Raw genomic sequence first — 17,954 nt, 5'->3', positions numbered from 1 at the left:
GCTACTTGATAAACGTTGTCCCATTTGCAATACGGCAATGTGGCTATTCGCATCTGGGAATAGTTCTTTTCTTATTTGTTATTTTTAACATTTTTTTTGTTGTTTAAAAAAATGTACTTATATAATAATGAAAAATGAAAAATAAATGTATTATGCTTATCCCAGAGTAAGAAAATTGCTACTTTTTTTTAATTAGATACTGAATACATCAGTTTTCAGTTTGTTTTTTGTTTGCTTACTTTTTCTTTCCTGTTGGACTGGACAGCATAATGACATATTCTCATAATTATATAATTCATAATGTTAACTGGTAAAATATAAGTGTTATAAGTTAAAAATTTTATGTGCAGAACAAGGAAATAGTGTAGACAAGTTATAAGAGTCTCACCACAATCAGAAAATGAATATTCAATTTTCAACAGCATTTGAAAAATATTTGGGTGAACTAGTCCAGACATACTTTTAGAGACAGCATTTTAACAATTGTAATTTATGTGCATTTTTAAAGAAATAAACTGGCAAAATCACATTTATCTGACAAAATGCGGTTCCAATAAAATTATTTTCAATTTATTATTTTTCCAAAAGTATGCAGTTCAGACGAAATACGTTTCCGACAAAATGCGGTTCCGGCAAAATTCGGTACCGATAAAATACGTTTCTGAAAAAATAAATTCCAACAAAATATGGTTCCGAAAAAATTCGATTAAAAAAAAAAAAAAATTCTGAAGAAATACTGTTCCAATAAAATATTTTTTCGAAAAAAAAAAATTCCGATTAAATATTTTCCATAATTTTCCATTAATACCAGTTTATAAAAATACTATTCTCTTTTGTCCATGTAAGAACATGTTTGTAGTCTTTCATGCAAATTCTTATTACATTATTATATGATAAGTCTATTTGAATATATACATTCTAATTTATTTTAGATTATATTTGATATTTTAACCAGTTCATATAATGTCATGTTCATATATAATCATTTTTTTTTTTTTTTTGGAAATGTTTTTCAGGTCATTGCTATTAACCTTTAACGTTTTTATATCTGAAATCCGGTTCTCATGAGAGATCTATATTATACTATTATTATTGCTCATATTATTAAAAATGTTTGCTGAAAAGTCTTTTGAGGTCATTAACGTTTCTATATAAAATCTGATTTTCAAGGTGGTCGGTGGGTGATTATTTTAGATCCTGTTTCTTTAATAGTTCATTTAATGCCATTGACTTGTGTTCATGTAAAACAAGTTTGTAGAAAGGTTTTTCAAGTCATTGCTATTAACATAAGCATTTTACATATCAAATTATTGTGGTAGTGGCTAATATCTGTGTATAAAAAGCCAGTGTAAAATCATTAACGTTCATCAGTCTTCAAGATTTCAATTAAGTCCTTAACACAGTCTACAACGCAGCTCAAAAATGTCTTATAGGACATCAATTATTTCTTCAGAATCAGAGGTAAGTAAAGTTTTTTTAAAAAACCAAATAACAAATTAGAGGTCAGTCGTAACACTACTCAACGTTATGGTTATAATTATTAAGAAACATACATAAAAAATAAAATATGTTTCTTTTAGAGATTGGTTATAAAACCATTTGTACATTTTTAAATAAAAAAAATATATTATTTTTTATATTTCATAGAATGAACATTTCAGTGAATCCGTTGACTCTAAAGTTAAACCGTTAGCATCAACATCTAAAACAAAAACCACTTTAAAACGTGGTGTTGAGAAGACGAATGAAAAAAAATCTACAAATAAGAAGCAGATGAAAATGGTTGCCACTTAGGTAGCTGGTGACACACCCATGGAGACGACGCGATGATAATTAGGAGATAGGAATTTTATGATAGAATTAAATTTCTTTTTGTATAGGTATTATATTATTGTAATTTGATATCGCATGATGCCCTTACATATGCACGGTATTCCTGTACGGAAATTAAATATCTATTAGAACGCCAACGACTTCTAATACGGGCTTGCGCCCAAATAAAATGGTACATATAACATAAAAATATAACAATATTCTCAATACGACAAATTTTTAGATACAGTTTTAAATAATAATTATAGTAGTATATATTTTTATGTTCACAGCCAGCTTTTCCACGGCAAAAATTTTTTTCAAGCGGAAAATTCTCCCTTGGAGCACACTGATTTTTCGCGTAACACAATACGGTGATTACACAAGATTGTCAACCTATTTGCCCCTTGCAAAAAATATTTACCGTATCAACTATATTTTCCGTTTTTAATTTTTTTTAGTTAAATATCGCTAATTTTTATAAAAATTATATTTCAAGTAAAGAACACAAATTATTTAATAAACTTTTTTATTTTGTTCAATAAAATTACACAAGTTTTCTTACATCTCTAGTAAAAGGTACATATTCTGCAATACGATCATGAATTAATAAACAATAAGCAGTTACACCTGTAAGTAGGGTTGCCAACCGTCCCGCGTGAGGCGGGACGTCCCGTATACAGGGCTCAAATAATGCGTCCCGCGATGCGTGTTCGCGGGACGCTAATTGTCCCGCTTCTAGGTAAACCTGTCAAAGTCCTATTAAATATAAATATTACGTTCGTATTGTGCGCATTTGAAATTATTTTCCATCGATTGCACGTGCTGGTTTTGTCAAACATTAGTAGTATTTGTATTCAGTATTCTCAGAATATTTAGGTTGAACATTTATCGAAATGTCTATAACAAAATCAATATTATTTTCGGTGCGTTATCTATGTAACATTATGATCAAACGTTGACTATACTGAGTATTCTCTCAGAAGGCGAAACATAAAGTGGCGACGCGTGTGTAATACGATACCGATACGTGTTTTTATCGAGCCGAGTGATATAATTAGACATTTTTATCGTTCTATTTTTCCGTTGCCTCGCGGCTCGCGGCGCTCGCGCAGTTGCTGTGTCGTCGTGTCGTGTCGTGTCGTCGTGTCCTTCTCATAGAGTTTCGTTGTTTTTATAAATAAATAGTGTTCAGCGTTCTCTTAAAACTTTTCTATTGTTATTTTGGAACGATTTGTTTGAGTTTTAGTCATGTCTGATTCAGAAATGATTGACTGTGAAAAACTAAAAAACAAAAAATGTAAACGTATGTGTTCCTACAGACAAGAATGGGAGCAATCGTATCCTTTTTTAAAAAGAGTTGATACAAATGTTCATAAAGCTTTTTGCAACGTGTGTATGAAATCATTTATGATATCGCATGGAGGTTTGAATGACGTTAAACGGCATATTAGCGTTCCGGAACACCTACGGGGAGAAAGAGCTCGAAAGAATACTCAAACTTTACAACAGTTTTTAAAACGCGATGTATTGACAACAGTCGAGGAAAAAGTGATTGCTGCAGAGTTGACAAAAGTTTACCATAGCGTGAACCATAACATGTCGTATAATTCTATTGACTGCGATTCAAAGCTAAGTCCCGTGATATTTAATGATTCTCAAATTGCATCAAAAATATCGCTTGGTAGAACTAAGGCGTCATGTTTAATTTACAACGTTCTGGCTCCAGCATCAATCGAAGAAATTGTGGAAAAACTGAGATTAGGGGTGTTTTATAGTATTTCGACAGATGCGTCAAATCACGGACATATAAAATTATTTCCAATTATTGTCAGATTTTACTCGCCAGATAATGGAATTAGCACCTGCCTGCTTGATTTTTATGAGGACCCAGATGAAAAAGCTATCGATATTTATAGTAATATAAAAAATAGAATTAAAGCGCTGGGCCTAGATTTCACAAATGTATCTGCTTACTCAGCCGACAACGCCAATGTTAATTTTGGAAAAAATAATTCAGTTTACAAACTACTTTTTCAAGATAATGCCAACATCTTGCCTGCAGGGTGTTCAGCACACATGGTACACAATGTCATCCGTCATGCTATGGAAAAGTGTGAGTTTGACGTGGAAAATTTGGTACTTAAAGTGTATGGGCACTTATCCTACCATGCCCAAAGAGTACAAACTCTAAAAGAACATTTTGCTGATGCTGGAATAGAATACCAAAATATTATAAGACACGTCAAAACGAGGTGGCTATCATTGCATCCAGCTATTGGAAAAATTCTACGCGGATTTCCAGCGTTGAAGTCTTATTTTATGTCTCTTGGAGATAACTGTCCAGTGGCATTAGGAAAATATTTTAATGAAAACCACGAAAAAAAAAGAATGTTTTCTTGGATTTCTAGATAATACTTTAAAAATATTTCAGAATGTCATCATGTTTTTGGAAAAAGATAATGCTTTATCTTGTGAAACTTTTAACATCTTAACAGATTTACGCTTAAAAATAGAACAAAGAATCAACGACAAATTCTTTGGATTTATTTGTACAAATTCCCTGACCAGTTTTACAATTGATGAACAAGAATCCATAAAAATTGTTTTGGTTACATGGTACAAAAATGCATTGAAATATCTGGACGATCACTTTAATTTTTCGGAAGATAATAATTTGGCTACAATGCGAATATTTGCTTTGGAAAATACATTTATCTACAAGGATCTCTCTATGTGTTGTGAAAAATTATCACTCACCAAACTCATAGATATGGACGAACTTTATAATGAGTTTTGCAGTATTAAAGAAACTCTGGATAAAATTATTGAGGAGCGTAAGCAAACACATTCGTCGAATAAAAAAAAAACTATTTATGAAACTTGGCATGAACTGTTTCGGCATTTGAATATACCGAACTTATTAAAGATTTTCCAGTTTATTGTGTCTATTCCATGTTCAAATGCCGCTGCTGAGAGGGCATTTTCACTTTGCGGAAACGCCTGGACTGATTCAAGAAATAGACTGAGTGTTGAACACGTAAAGGCAGAACTGCAAGTAAAAATTAATTTTCAGTACAATTGCAAAGATTTTTATGACTATGTTATTAAAAATAAAAAATTGCTCAAATGTGCCAAATCACAAGATAAGTACTCTTTCAAAAATAAAAACTAATTGTCTTGTGATAAGGTAGGTACTCTTAACTGAGCAAAATGTTTTATTTAATGATTAATATTGTGTTAAAAAACTTAGACGATTATTCTGTTAATTTTATTTCAAATTTTAAATAAAACTGATAAAAATTGTTTTTCTTTCGATTTTGTAAATTTGTAGTATTGTCCCGTTTTTTTTTGTCGAGTCCCGCTTGTAAATATCTGGTTTCCCGCTTATCCGCAAATAAGAGTTGGCAACCCTACCTGTAAGGGATTCCGATGCTTCAATTTCCAATTGAACATCCACTGCTGAGGCTGTTGCCGAATCATTCTGTTTTGAAGTATCAATAACTATAATGGTTGCGTTCGATAGAAAAGTAGATGGACTCAATATTGGGTTCCGTATACTTTTTTCATAGTACGATTCTTGAAAAGATGTATACATATCATATAATAATGTAAAATTATTTTTTGAAAAATCTAAATTCAAATTATCATAAGGATATGCAATCGTGTTTAGAAATACTTTAACGTTTGTGAGATTACAATGGTCGAATATACTACAATCTTTTGTTAGTGTATTTTTACCTTTTTGTCATCCAATTATAATAAATCGTGGTTTTTCTAATTTTGAAGCGGTTTTCAAGTTCCATACTACTTTTTTAGTAGTTCCGAGTTCAGGATATTCAAAAGTTTCGAAAGATCTAAAAGGAATAAACAAACTTTTTTATTTTTCTACAAGTTTCTATAACTTTAACCTTTCTTCATCATCAACAGTAATATGCGGAACCTTCCAGACTATTTTATTTAATACAACTTTACCTAAAGCAGCATACCTACATCACTTTTAAGGTTTAACGCATTTAAATCAGTATGACTTCGAGTTAATATTAATTCCAATCTTGAATTTACTAATATTTTTTTATAATCTTCAAACAGACCTAACCAATATTTCAATAGAATGCAAGCACTGAATTCACCTTTATCGTTTGTTAATTGTGTTCCATTTTTTAAATTCCAGCCAGAATTTTCGTAACAATCATAGTTATCTGGTGTACCAGATAAGTATTCTTTCAGCGAGCTTGTGATTCCAAGAACACGTGTGCTATCTACTTCTATTCCATTTATTTCTAATCGTATTTGTTCGAAGAGGTATGAATGACCATTATTACACAGTTTCACTTTATCAGGTTCAGATATTGTTCCTTCTAATTAAATAAAGCTCTCGTGTAGATACGGATAAACATCTGTTTGCTGTACTGATATTCGTATTTCATCATTATTATTAAACGATGTTGTGAACGGTGTATATGAATGATATTCAATTTTCGTTATTTTAGAATCCATCTCGTACCGTGAACTTATTTCTAAAATATCACTTTCAGGCATTCTGTTTTAATTGATAACCTAGAGCTTGCAAAATTTTTTTATTTTTCAACGTCAATTTTTTTACTTTATTTGATGTTACCGGTACCACTTTAGCCTTATGATTAGTTGAACTGATCTGAAGTAGCGGATTTATATTGAATTTTAATCCCATATCAAGATCCGTAACGTTTAATATGTAACACGATTGTCAATGTTTCACCAAAATTGTTAATCAACTTATGATCTTGATCAACTAACTGAACGGTTATCGTATCAATATTTGTTTTATTCAATTTGTAATATATTAAATTTGGCGGTGACTGTACTACTTTCGATCCTAGCGTTTCACTAGGGAAAAACTCATAAATCGAATGACTTTGAAGATGGTTGTTGAATGATCCTTGAGCTATATTACACATTACTTTTATAGAATTAATTGTGTTTAAATTCATAGGTTTTTCCGATCTATGAGTAGATAAGAGTCTTTCATAATCTGGCTTATATTCTCGTTTTTCAAAACCCAACACAGGTACCATGATATGTGCAATCTCAAAGTGTAGTATTCCATTACATTTTATATTTGATCTGAAATCGTTGGGATCAACCGAAATGTCACATGTTAACTGAGTTTTGAATTGTTCATTATAAATATGTATTTGTTCCTTAACGCGATGTTTAATATCTTTAATTTCATAACACCCCTCTTCCAGTTTAATATAACACCTCATACGATCATTATTATTATTATGATCACCTACTTCTATAGCAAATTTATAATTATCTTTGTTGATATTCGGGAATGAATTAAATGTCTGCAAACATAACAAAGCAATTTCTGAGTCTTCGTAAAGGTTTATAGACGGAAAATAATTTGCAGATAATGTGGTTTTGTCCCCGGTTAAACTTAAAGTGACTGACTGGTACATCCTAATATCTGAGATATAAATTTAATAATGAAACTCGTGACGTTTAATATGCAGAACAACTGTCAATGTCTCATTAAAGTTATCGATCGGATTATTGTTTCGATCAACTAACTGTAAAGTTATTGAATTAATGCCTGTTTTGTTTAATCTGTAATATTTCAAATTTGGTGGTGACTGAACTACTTTCAATCCAGTTCTTCCACTAGGGAAAAACTCATATATTGAATGACTTTGAAGTTGTTGTTGAATGACCCATGTGCTATTTTACACATAACTTTTATAGAGTTAATTGTGTTTAAATTAGCAGCTTTACTCGAGCGAAGATCTTCATGTAATGGTCCATAGGTTCTCTTTTCAAATCCAAAACTATCCAATACTATTTTATATTCTTTTAAATAGTGTTGTAATTCAATTGGTGGAGGTAAATCACCAAAGCTATCAAAATATACTACTTTATCTTTATTTTTATGAAACGCTAACCAATGACTTCCATTACCTGAAGATATATCTATGTTTAAAATACCACATTCATTTACATATGGTTTTTTAGGTAAGTTATCACGTGAAAACACTCCACGGAAATGATTGATTTTCAACTTGGTTATACATTTTATAATATCTTCTGACGAAAGCGGTCTGTTAGGTAGCGTATTTAACAGTTTTTTTCCATACCTTGTTTTTGTTTAAATTTAAACCACTACCTTTTTTTCTTTTTGAATTTTGAATTGCATTATACACACTAGCACCTCCAGACATTAAGCTACCAAGTGCTGACAATCCCGCAAATATAGGTATTAAGGGAATTACACCTCCTGTTTGTCTCGGTGGTAAAATCAGTCTTTTGCTACTATTTTTTTTCTTAGACATTCTTTTTTTCTTTACTGCTATCATAAGATTTTTTATTTTTGTAGTACGTTTCTTTTTACAACCCATTCCTATTTTTCTTTTAGCTTTCATCGCGTTTGTTACTGCATACGCAACAATTTTCTCCTTTTTAGGAGTAACTATAGCTTTAAATCTTTCCCAAGCACGATTTTCTAACACTTCATCAGCTTTATGTCTATCATTTAAATTTTTACTAGATGCATACACATTATCGTGATCACGACAAGCAGTATCCAATGAATTTATTCCTATGTCACCACGATTTAATCTTTTTTTAAATTTTGTACCTGGCCCACAAAACTGATAACCTGGAACATGGGATTCAAACGGAAGACTATTTATAAGAGAGTTTACAATACCTTACCTGTCTTTTTCGATTTACACTTTCGAGTTGAACGCATCATCAATAACTGAATATAAAATAAAAATCTTCGAGTATTTATAAGAAAATGGATTTAATTGAACAGAAAGATAAATTAGAAATAATAAACGTAGATGTACAAATATCAAAAAAACCATCAATACATGGTTCGTTATTACCTGATACTATACGTGCTATATTAGTTGGTCCTAGTGGATCGGATAAAACAAATATAACAAATATAATGTACAATCTAATCACACATAAAAACGGGTTAAGATTTGAAAATATTTATTTATACTCTAAAACCTCTAATCAAGAAAAATATGTTTTGTTAAAAAATATAATGGATGATATACAAGGTGCTAATTTGTTCATATTTACAAACGCAGATAGTTATAAAACCAAACTTAACCAAGAAAAATTCTATTATAATTTTTGATGATGTAATATGTGACTCACAGTCTGTTATTAGTGAATACTTTAGCATCTGTAGACATTCAGGTGCTAGCTCTGTATTTTATTTAGCACAAACATATTCTAAAATACCAAAACAGTTGGTAAGAGATAACTCAAACTTTTTAATAATTCTGAAACAAGATGATATGAATAATTTACGTCATATATTCAATGATCATTCGTCGACAGATATGGATTTCTCAAAATTTCGGAAAATTTCTCACTTATGTTGGAATCAAATTGATTATGGGTTTATAGTTATTGATAAAACTCGAGAAATGAATGAAGGAAGATTTAGATGTGGTTTTCATACGTTTATTAAAATAAAATAATTATATATAATACATATATATAATGTAACATTGTTATTATCTACATAGTCTTGCCAGTGGTCATACGATACAGTAATATTGAGTTTATTATTTATTATGAACAAAGAAAAGGTTTTGCTGAAAAATTTAATAATATCAAATTATCAATTTCCAAAAAAATCAATTTTTTAACTTTAGAATTTGGTGGACATTCGTTTAACGGTAAAAAAGGGAAATCATTATGAGCCTTATGTAATTGTTTAGGGTAGTCGATATCGACTTTTAATATATATCCAACCTCAGAATCATCAGCTATTTTAGTTACGTCTATGTTTAAGTCATCAACCCATTCAAAATCTTTAAAAGGCAATTCTGTCAACATAGACTTTCCATATAAATTTACACAATCAAGATATGTTATCCATGTAATCGGTTCGTTAGAATTATAATTCAAACCTTCAATATTTGGTATGTTCGCTTTGGCAAACCTTTTAGTTGATTGAGTTATCCCACCACGAATTGAATTCTCAATAAAAAAAAGCATATTAGGGCATTTTAACCTTTCTAATTCGATCTTAGTATATTTCAGCATACAATCATACGCAAATCCTGGAGCAGTCATATAATGAGCAGGATCTAACTCGAGAGTAGATAAACATAAGTCTCTGAAATTTTCAAACACGTCAGCTAGTATAGCAACATCGGTTTTCAAATAATGATCGCTATATTCACCTAATGTCTTTATATTAAACACGTCCCATATAGTTTTCGCATGCATATAATCATCTTCAGTAATATTTTCATCGGTTAAAGAGTTATAAAATTCAAGCTTTGAAGGTAAAAAAGAATCATTTAGTTTACTCAAACTATCAACATATTCATATGGGAAGACTCCTTTTCGAGTAACTAGATCTAATACTTTAGTAGAAAATACTTTGCTAGTTTCTCTAAACCTTAACTTATCTTCGGATAAATTTTTTGCAAGTTTACTTAATTTTTCAGCCATAAAACGGTATGTATCAACAAACTTTATGTTAAATTTTGGTGCGATTTCTTTACTAAATGATATATATTTTTCAGAGGAATTAGATATAACATGAATATCTTTATCGTTACACCCAAGTTCTCGAATTATGAAATGACTGTCATATGTCAGATTATGAAAGAAAATTGGTACAAATGATGGACTAGTTAGCTGAAAATTACATTTAACACAAATACATCGTCTGTAATTTCCAGTTATATGACAGTGATCTCGAACTTTTAACAAATTATTATTTTTAAAAGATAATAAACATTTTTCACAAACCTTAGCTTTTTGAAAATATTTTTCTTCTTTTAAAGTTAATTTTTTAATTGGTAAATTAGTTTTATAAATATCATTAATTTTATTTCCTATAGTTATCATACTATTCATAAATTTTTTTGCTGCATTTTTACCTCTGTATATTACTACTTTTCTAGGAATTTCAAACTTTTTTATTAATTTTTTCGGGATAATATTATAGTCAACTTTTACATAAAACCCGTAACTCATAAGTTTATGCAAATGTGTAATATGAGTTTTTGGTTTTTTACCATTTTGAGAGAATTTATCAGGTTGTTTAGGGTTTAAAATACATTCGAAATCAGCGTATATAACAATTGGGATTCGTTGAGTATTTTTATAGTTTTTGAAATATATGAAATCATCATCTCCTTTTTCAAACATTATAGGTCTTCCTAATTTATTTTTAATACACATTTCTTTATGTCTAATTAATCCTGTTTCACCCCAAAGTTTGCTTTTACACGGTTTATTTCCAAAACTTGTAAAACATCTCTTACATATAATCAACTTTGAACAATTTTTAGTTTTTTGACTTCTAATAAACCTTGAGAAGTTGTTAATATAACAATAATGAGATGTATTATTATTATCAAATAAAAATAGATCAAAATGATTTTTTTTTTCATTATTGGTTATATGTAATGGGTAAATTACATTTTTATCATCTAAGCTGTAAATATTAATTGATACATTGTTTATTTTTTCAAATTTTTTTATCTGAGTTATAGGTGTTGGAAAATCAATGCATTTAAAATTAAACCCACTTTTTTTTTTCTAAAATATTAAAATGTTTTTTGTTAAACCGAGATTTATTTAATCGATTATCGTACTTACTTAGTATAGAATACTTGAAACATTCGTTATCATTATTTTTTATATTTATAACTGCTTTTTTTTTTATATATGTTTAGGTAAATCTAAATATGTACTTCCTCCTTTAAGAGGATTTACTTTATTAATTCGTAATTGTATACAATCTATAGATTTAAGTGACCAGCCTGATTTTTTTGATATAAACTGTGCTTCTTCAGATAATAGTTTGTTAAACATTTTGTTTAACAAAATATTAAAATTGGATGATTTACATGCTAATACGTTTGAAGTTTTAAACGACATATCTTGTACTTCATCCGTCAATAGTTTTTCATACGTGCTATCAACATGTAAATTTAATTTAATTGTCGACTGCTGGCTTGATTGTGTTAACCTAGAAATTAACATTTCAGAAACATAACTAAAAAATACATAGTAGTCTATTATTTCTTCCTTGTTCTTAACAATAAACGTTCTCGAACAGCTTTTAAATCTCTCAATTTCTGTTTTCTCAATTAAAGTATGTTATTCAACGACATGTCACAGCCACCGAACGTGATCGGATTCGGATTATACGAACGCGTTGTAGGGTCATGATAGTGGTATGCGAAGTGGGCAGCAACGAGGGTGCGATTCACCCACAACGCTGGAACTTTGCCATCTACGCACATAGACCTAACGTACGTACCGTACAATCACTTCTGTGGAACATAATTCGAACCTGACACGTACAATTATACACCGTTGTGGTACGTGTTGAGCTCAAATTTTTACGAATATACTTTGTTATATTAAATTCCATTATATTATTTAAAGCATCATATAATAATATACATTAATATTAATGATAATTTAATATATTATACTAATAGCTAAGTTTTAGAATAGTTTTAGTCTATATTCAAAGATTCTAATTGTTTGTGCAGCGAATTTAAAGAATTGCGTATACTTAATTCGGATTTATATAATGTATATTGTGATTCTTCATAGTTAAGTTTAAGTTGTTTTTTTTGATCTTTTAATTTTTTAATTTTTTGGTTTATTATTCTTATTTTTTCTTCGTGTATCTTTTCTTCTTCGTCTGCAACGGTAAAATTTGTTTCACGCTGTTCATACATTTCTTCAATTTGTAGTTTGATGAACGTAGGTGATTCCATTTTATTATTTTTATTTTGAAACTGTAAATGTTAATATTTTATTCAATAACCAATAAACTTATTCAATAAAATAAAAAAATTAGAATATCTCTTATTCTAATGTTTATTTAAGTAATTATATTTATTTAGTTTTTAATATAAATATAATATTACAGTAGAAAAAAAATCGTATGTAATTCAACGATAAATCACAGTCATTGAACGTGATCGGATTTGTTTTATATGAACACCTTGTCGAACCATAATAATGGTAAACGATACGATATTATTTCTTCCTTTATATGTTACTAGCCGACCCGTCACAGCTTCGCCCGTGATTGGTTGTTTATTTTGCCTTCGGACCATGATATGTAGAATTTTTTATTCAAATATTATTGTTTATTGTGATCGGCTAGTAAATATATTATATATATACTAATAAATATCATTAATTTCTTCTGCTGTTACATTTCTTGGAAAGATTATAGCTCTTTCACATAACCACTGATCTGATTTATTGGACAGATTAAAAATGTCTGGATAAACTGTAGAAATCAACTCTAACACGTTATTGACCACCCGTCCAATCGTGTGATTGACAGAAATGTAACCATTTTCATTTTCTAAAGTTCCATTTCCAATTTTCAACAACTGTGCTGGAAAAATATCGTCCCCTCCGCATAAATAAACTCTCATGTTTGTTCGCAAATAAAGTTTTTCAACATGGTTCCATATATGGGAAGATTTTAAGCAAGCATTAACGACATCAGCTCGAGTACCTTTAGGGATTACTGGTAAGGTTTGACGGAAATCACCAGCGAAAACGAATGTTATGCCACCCATAAACTTATTATTACACCTAAGATCTTTTAATGTTCGATCAATTGCTTCGATATGTGATCTGTGACTCATTGTACACTCATCCCACACAACGAATGAGGTTTTTTGAAGAATTTTTCCATGAGGGCCATTTTTACGAATCGGACAAACGTATTCTGTATCAAATAATACATTTAACGGTAACTTGAAAGTCGAGTTCTGCCGCCACTAAGGAGAGTTGCTGCTATACCAGATGAAGCTACTGCTAATGCAACTTTACCTGAGGATCTAATTTGAGCCAACAACAAATTAATTAGGAATGTTTTTCCTGTACCACCCGGAGCATCTAAAAAAAAAACTCTTCCTTGATGATTCATTACGCTTTCTGTAATAACATTGAAAGCATATTTTTGATCATTTACTAATTTTGGTAAATTGATTTCTACAAATTCTTGTAATCGGTTATTATCGTAAGAACGCAAAATTGAGAATTCAAAAGGATCAGATGCATTTTCATTTCGAACAGGTGAGTTCATTCCAAATTCAGTTAAATATTTTTCAGACAGAAAAACAACTTTATCTTCTATTTCAATCAAACCTTTATTAAATATTTCATCAGAAAAAGTAAATTGCAAGTCATTTAATCGAGTGCGCTCTGTAAGAAGAATATCTTCACAAAAATCATTTCTGAACTGTTCCCACAAAGATTGAGGTTCAGACGGTTGGCAGAAAACTATGATTATTGCGAATAATTCTCTTAATTTTGAAGGACTTTCTGAAAGAGTTGCCTCCGCTAGAGTATTTTTCCATTGCTCGTCATTTTCTAAAAGCCCAAGAGCAAAACAGGAAGCTTTAAAAGTCGCGTGAATGACTCCATCAAAGGCCTTCAAGCTTTCAAATGAAGTAGGACCTTGTACATAATTTAGTAACAATCTTAAATGGAAGCACTCACTTTGATTTGGGTGAATCGTGTAAATTCTACCAATGGCAGTGTCCATTTTTATTCCTGGCCAACCTGGAACATCTTTTCCCCGTCTTCTCTTTAACCAGCCTCTGCTATTATCCCAGGTGTAATAAGAAGGAACTTCATGATAGAACAGTGTTTTCGCAAAATCATCATGTGAACACAGTTCAAAAAATGCAGTTAGTGTCGTTTTTCTTGGATTTTCAATAACTTGATGAAGATTATTATCATTAAAGAAAACACGCTGTCCATTTTCTAGATGAACAGCCAAGTGCTGAACTGTCGGATCTCTATCATGGATTTCAAAATTGAAAATTCTCCAAAACGCTTCAGAAGTACATATGTATCGACCATTCAAAAAATTTGTAATCTCATCGTTTTCACGATTAACAGAAAAAGTAGCTCTATTTGATCCTTTATTAATATATTTACATATGTATTTTATCGCTTTAACCGTATGACAGTATTCTACGTTAATATGCGCATTAAAGCACCTAGATAGCACTGGACAATACGGTACAACCCAACAGTTGTCAACCACGATTTCTGTTTTACCACGAACTTTTAATATTGCAGTATAACCTCCATCATCTGGTGATCTCCGTCGGTAAGTCGGATAACCATCATCTCCAGTTTGAGTATCCTTGACCAATTTGTGAGGGTATTTCTTACTACATTTTCCAATATTCATACATGGCGATCTAATATTTAACTCGCCGCATGGGCCATGAATCATATTCTTGCAAACTACTTCATAAAGTATAGGATCTCTGTCTTTGTTTGGTATCTTGGCAGAAATAATTTTATCAATTTCATCTGGCTGAATTTTCGTTTGTAACCACAAAAGAGTGTGGCAGTGTGGCAAACCTCGTTTTTGCCATTCAACACTGTAAACATAACAATTTACATCTCCGAAAATATATTTATTTTTTAATACATGCATAAACTTTTTTAGTTTGAGATGAAAAACTCTAGAGATTATATCGTGTCTATCAAACGACTTTTGATCTTGAAATAATTCATTTTTTATTTCCGGCCATTCCGGGTTGCATGTAAAAGTAATAAATAAATCTGGACGGCCAAATTTACGAACATAAGTCATGGCATCCTGATTTTTTCATGCATGTAACGTGGGGAGCCAGTAAAAGAGGAAGGAAGAATTACTTGTTGCCCAACATTATTAGCATTAATATTTGCATCATTGTTAACAGCATCTCGGAGGTGAACATAATCATCCGCACGTAGTTGTTTTTGATGGTTACGAATAAAGTGTAGTCTTTCAGAAATCAATTTTGCCATCATATCTACGGCGAATTGGCTGAATAATGTTTTGTAATAATGTAGATGATTTAGACTTGTTTCTCTAACCATAAACCTATAAGAATAAAATTGCATGCAGGATACAGTTTTGGTTCGATTTTGGTTATTTTCCTGTAATATATTAATGTGATAACCGTCTTCGCCTCTAGTATACATCAATGGATATTGCAGTGCATCATAAGATCTATTCAATTCGGAAACTCGACTCAATTGTCCACTCCGACCGTGCAGAACTATATCTCTGGGACCTTTATCTTCATTAACTAATAATACAGCTACTTCATCGATGGTAGGTGCATTATATTGACCTCTGTGTTCATCTTGAGGAACTCTGTCAGCATGAATAATTAACTTTAAGTTTTGCAACTCATCAAAAGACCTCGACTCCAGATTAGATCTAAAGCTCTGTATGAGGTGATTGTTTTCACGCAAAACTGTTTGCAATGATTCAATGAGACCTCTTTTCATATTTGGAATCATATTTGTTCGAATAGATATTTGATCCGACTCTGACATAAAATATATTTGTAAAAATTTAGCATTATTTCCAATTTCGGGTAATAAACTACCTATTAAATGATGCACTTGACCCTGAATTTTAAAAGAGGGCATGAAGTTCCCTTCACTTATTTCGTTTGCTCCAAACGATGTCATTTGAAACAGAGTGTTATACCGTCTAGCATTATCAAAGAAATGTTTTGATAGAGGGTGAGAATTATCAATTAAACTTTTAATTAGGTCTGGAAGATCCTCAAATTGGTGTAAAACAACTTTACCGTCAGCGCAGCAAAGTCCATGGGTTTCATCTTTCCATTTTTTTGCATGGCACTTAGGACATAATATAGTCATTCGTCCAATTTGAAGCGCTTTAATATTTAAATAATCAATCTCGGATTGATAATTAAACGCTGATTTCATACTCAAAGCGTTACGTTGCTCCTGAGCACGTGTTTGAGAACGTTCTGGTGTGTTATTTTGTTGCCTTCTGTTATACATTCGAGATGCATTGGCAGTTCTTCTGCTAATGCGTGCTCTTTGCGCTCTCGGCATGATAATGAATTGGCCACTTACTCAAAATTTGGGTAAGAAAAAAAGGTAAAAAAACTAAGTACAAATTATGCCAGTGTGCTGATGCCAGTGACTGATGTTCTCTTAGATTGTTTACTATAATGTAATATTACAAAAACTTTAGCCACAGCAACGCGTGGCCGGGTCGGCTAGAAATATTATAATATACAAACATGCCCGATAAACCAATAGCAACCACTATATAATACACTACTTATTATTATTTTAATCTGCAACAATAAACTAAATTTTTTATAATTTAGTTTGTTTTTTTCTAGACAGATGGCGCCACTGTTGTATTTTTGACATACAGATTTCCTACATTTCGGGTGGATTTTCATAAAATATTCTTTCATAATAACCTTGTCCTATCAGTATCCAATAGTAACTATATGTCATACAATAAGTTTACCATATGTTTCCATTTTATATAAGAACAACTCATCCTCTTTGGGTCTGCAACCTATAGAACCGTAACAACTAAAAATATTTAGTATATTTTTTGGCCGAAAGAGGGCGCCACTACTTTGATTCTGTTTTTGATTTTGTATGAACTTTATACTTTTTTTTTATTGACAAAAGTGTTACTATAACCTTCAGCGGAGTGTCGGGTTTCAGCCAAAAAAAATTTCAACCAAATCGGTTCAGTAGTTTTCTCGGTTAGCGCGGTCTAAGAAAAACCCTTACAATTTTATATAATAGTATAGATATTCAACTCATATTATGTGATAAATTTTCACAACACAGTTAAAATATTAATAAAGAATGTTGAACGCAAACATAGATACAAGCGTATAGTATTTTTCAAACGTATATGATTAAATCTATGTTCACGTTCAACATTAATTGTATTTTTCACATTACAGATTTCAATGTTAATAATATAATCATACGAATTCATGGTTTACACAAACATAATAAGTTTTAATAGTTGTCAATTAATTTTCTTTTTACGAAATACAATACATTATTTGAAATTTATACAACATTTTGTAGGTAGTAATTAAAATATAATATCTTATAAGAATTATATCAACAATTTTCGTATGTATAAAGCGTATAATAATAATAACCTTAAAAGCGTTTAAGTATAATAGGGTTATATGAATATGGTTTTAATAAAAGAAAAAAAAATAATAATAAATGTTATTTTAAAACTGTGTATAATTGATTATCGTTAAAGAATCGTAGAAAATATTAATGAAGAATGTTGGACGCAGACATAGATA

The 17,954-nt window shown here is 30.5% G+C and overlaps 1 protein-coding gene, 1 long non-coding RNA gene and 1 pseudogene across 2 annotated transcripts; 2 read left to right on the top strand and 1 right to left on the bottom strand.

Moving 5' to 3' along the window:
- The first annotated feature begins 1,399 nt into the window (after nucleotides 1-1,399).
- On the top strand, nucleotides 1,400-1,794 carry LOC149059474 (uncharacterized). The gene is made up of 2 exons (XR_016191118.1): nucleotides 1,400-1,461; nucleotides 1,648-1,794. It is a non-coding gene; the product is annotated as an uncharacterized LOC149059474 (long non-coding RNA).
- A 6,799-nt stretch (nucleotides 1,795-8,593) lies between these two features.
- On the top strand, nucleotides 8,594-9,246 carry LOC149059473 (uncharacterized; annotated as a pseudogene).
- A 3,743-nt stretch (nucleotides 9,247-12,989) lies between these two features.
- On the bottom strand, nucleotides 12,990-16,137 carry LOC149059472 (uncharacterized). Its single transcript, XM_089224308.1, has 4 exons — nucleotides 15,535-16,137; nucleotides 14,893-15,124; nucleotides 13,972-14,547; nucleotides 12,990-13,549 (listed from the first exon to the last, which is right to left on the bottom strand). The coding sequence occupies exons 1-4, from the start codon at nucleotides 16,135-16,137 to the stop codon at nucleotides 12,990-12,992; spliced, it is 1,971 nt and encodes a 656-aa protein (XP_089080434.1).
- Nucleotides 16,138-17,954: the final 1,817 nt, after the last annotated feature.

This window comes from Diuraphis noxia, unplaced genomic scaffold (assembly GCF_037042655.1).
Source record: "Diuraphis noxia isolate RWA-SAM2 unplaced genomic scaffold, SU_Dnox_SAM2 contig0001, whole genome shotgun sequence".
Lineage (NCBI taxonomy): Eukaryota > Metazoa > Arthropoda > Insecta > Hemiptera > Aphididae > Diuraphis > Diuraphis noxia.
The sequence above is the reverse complement of the archived record's forward strand: the minus strand, read 5'-3'. Positions and strand labels throughout refer to the sequence as shown.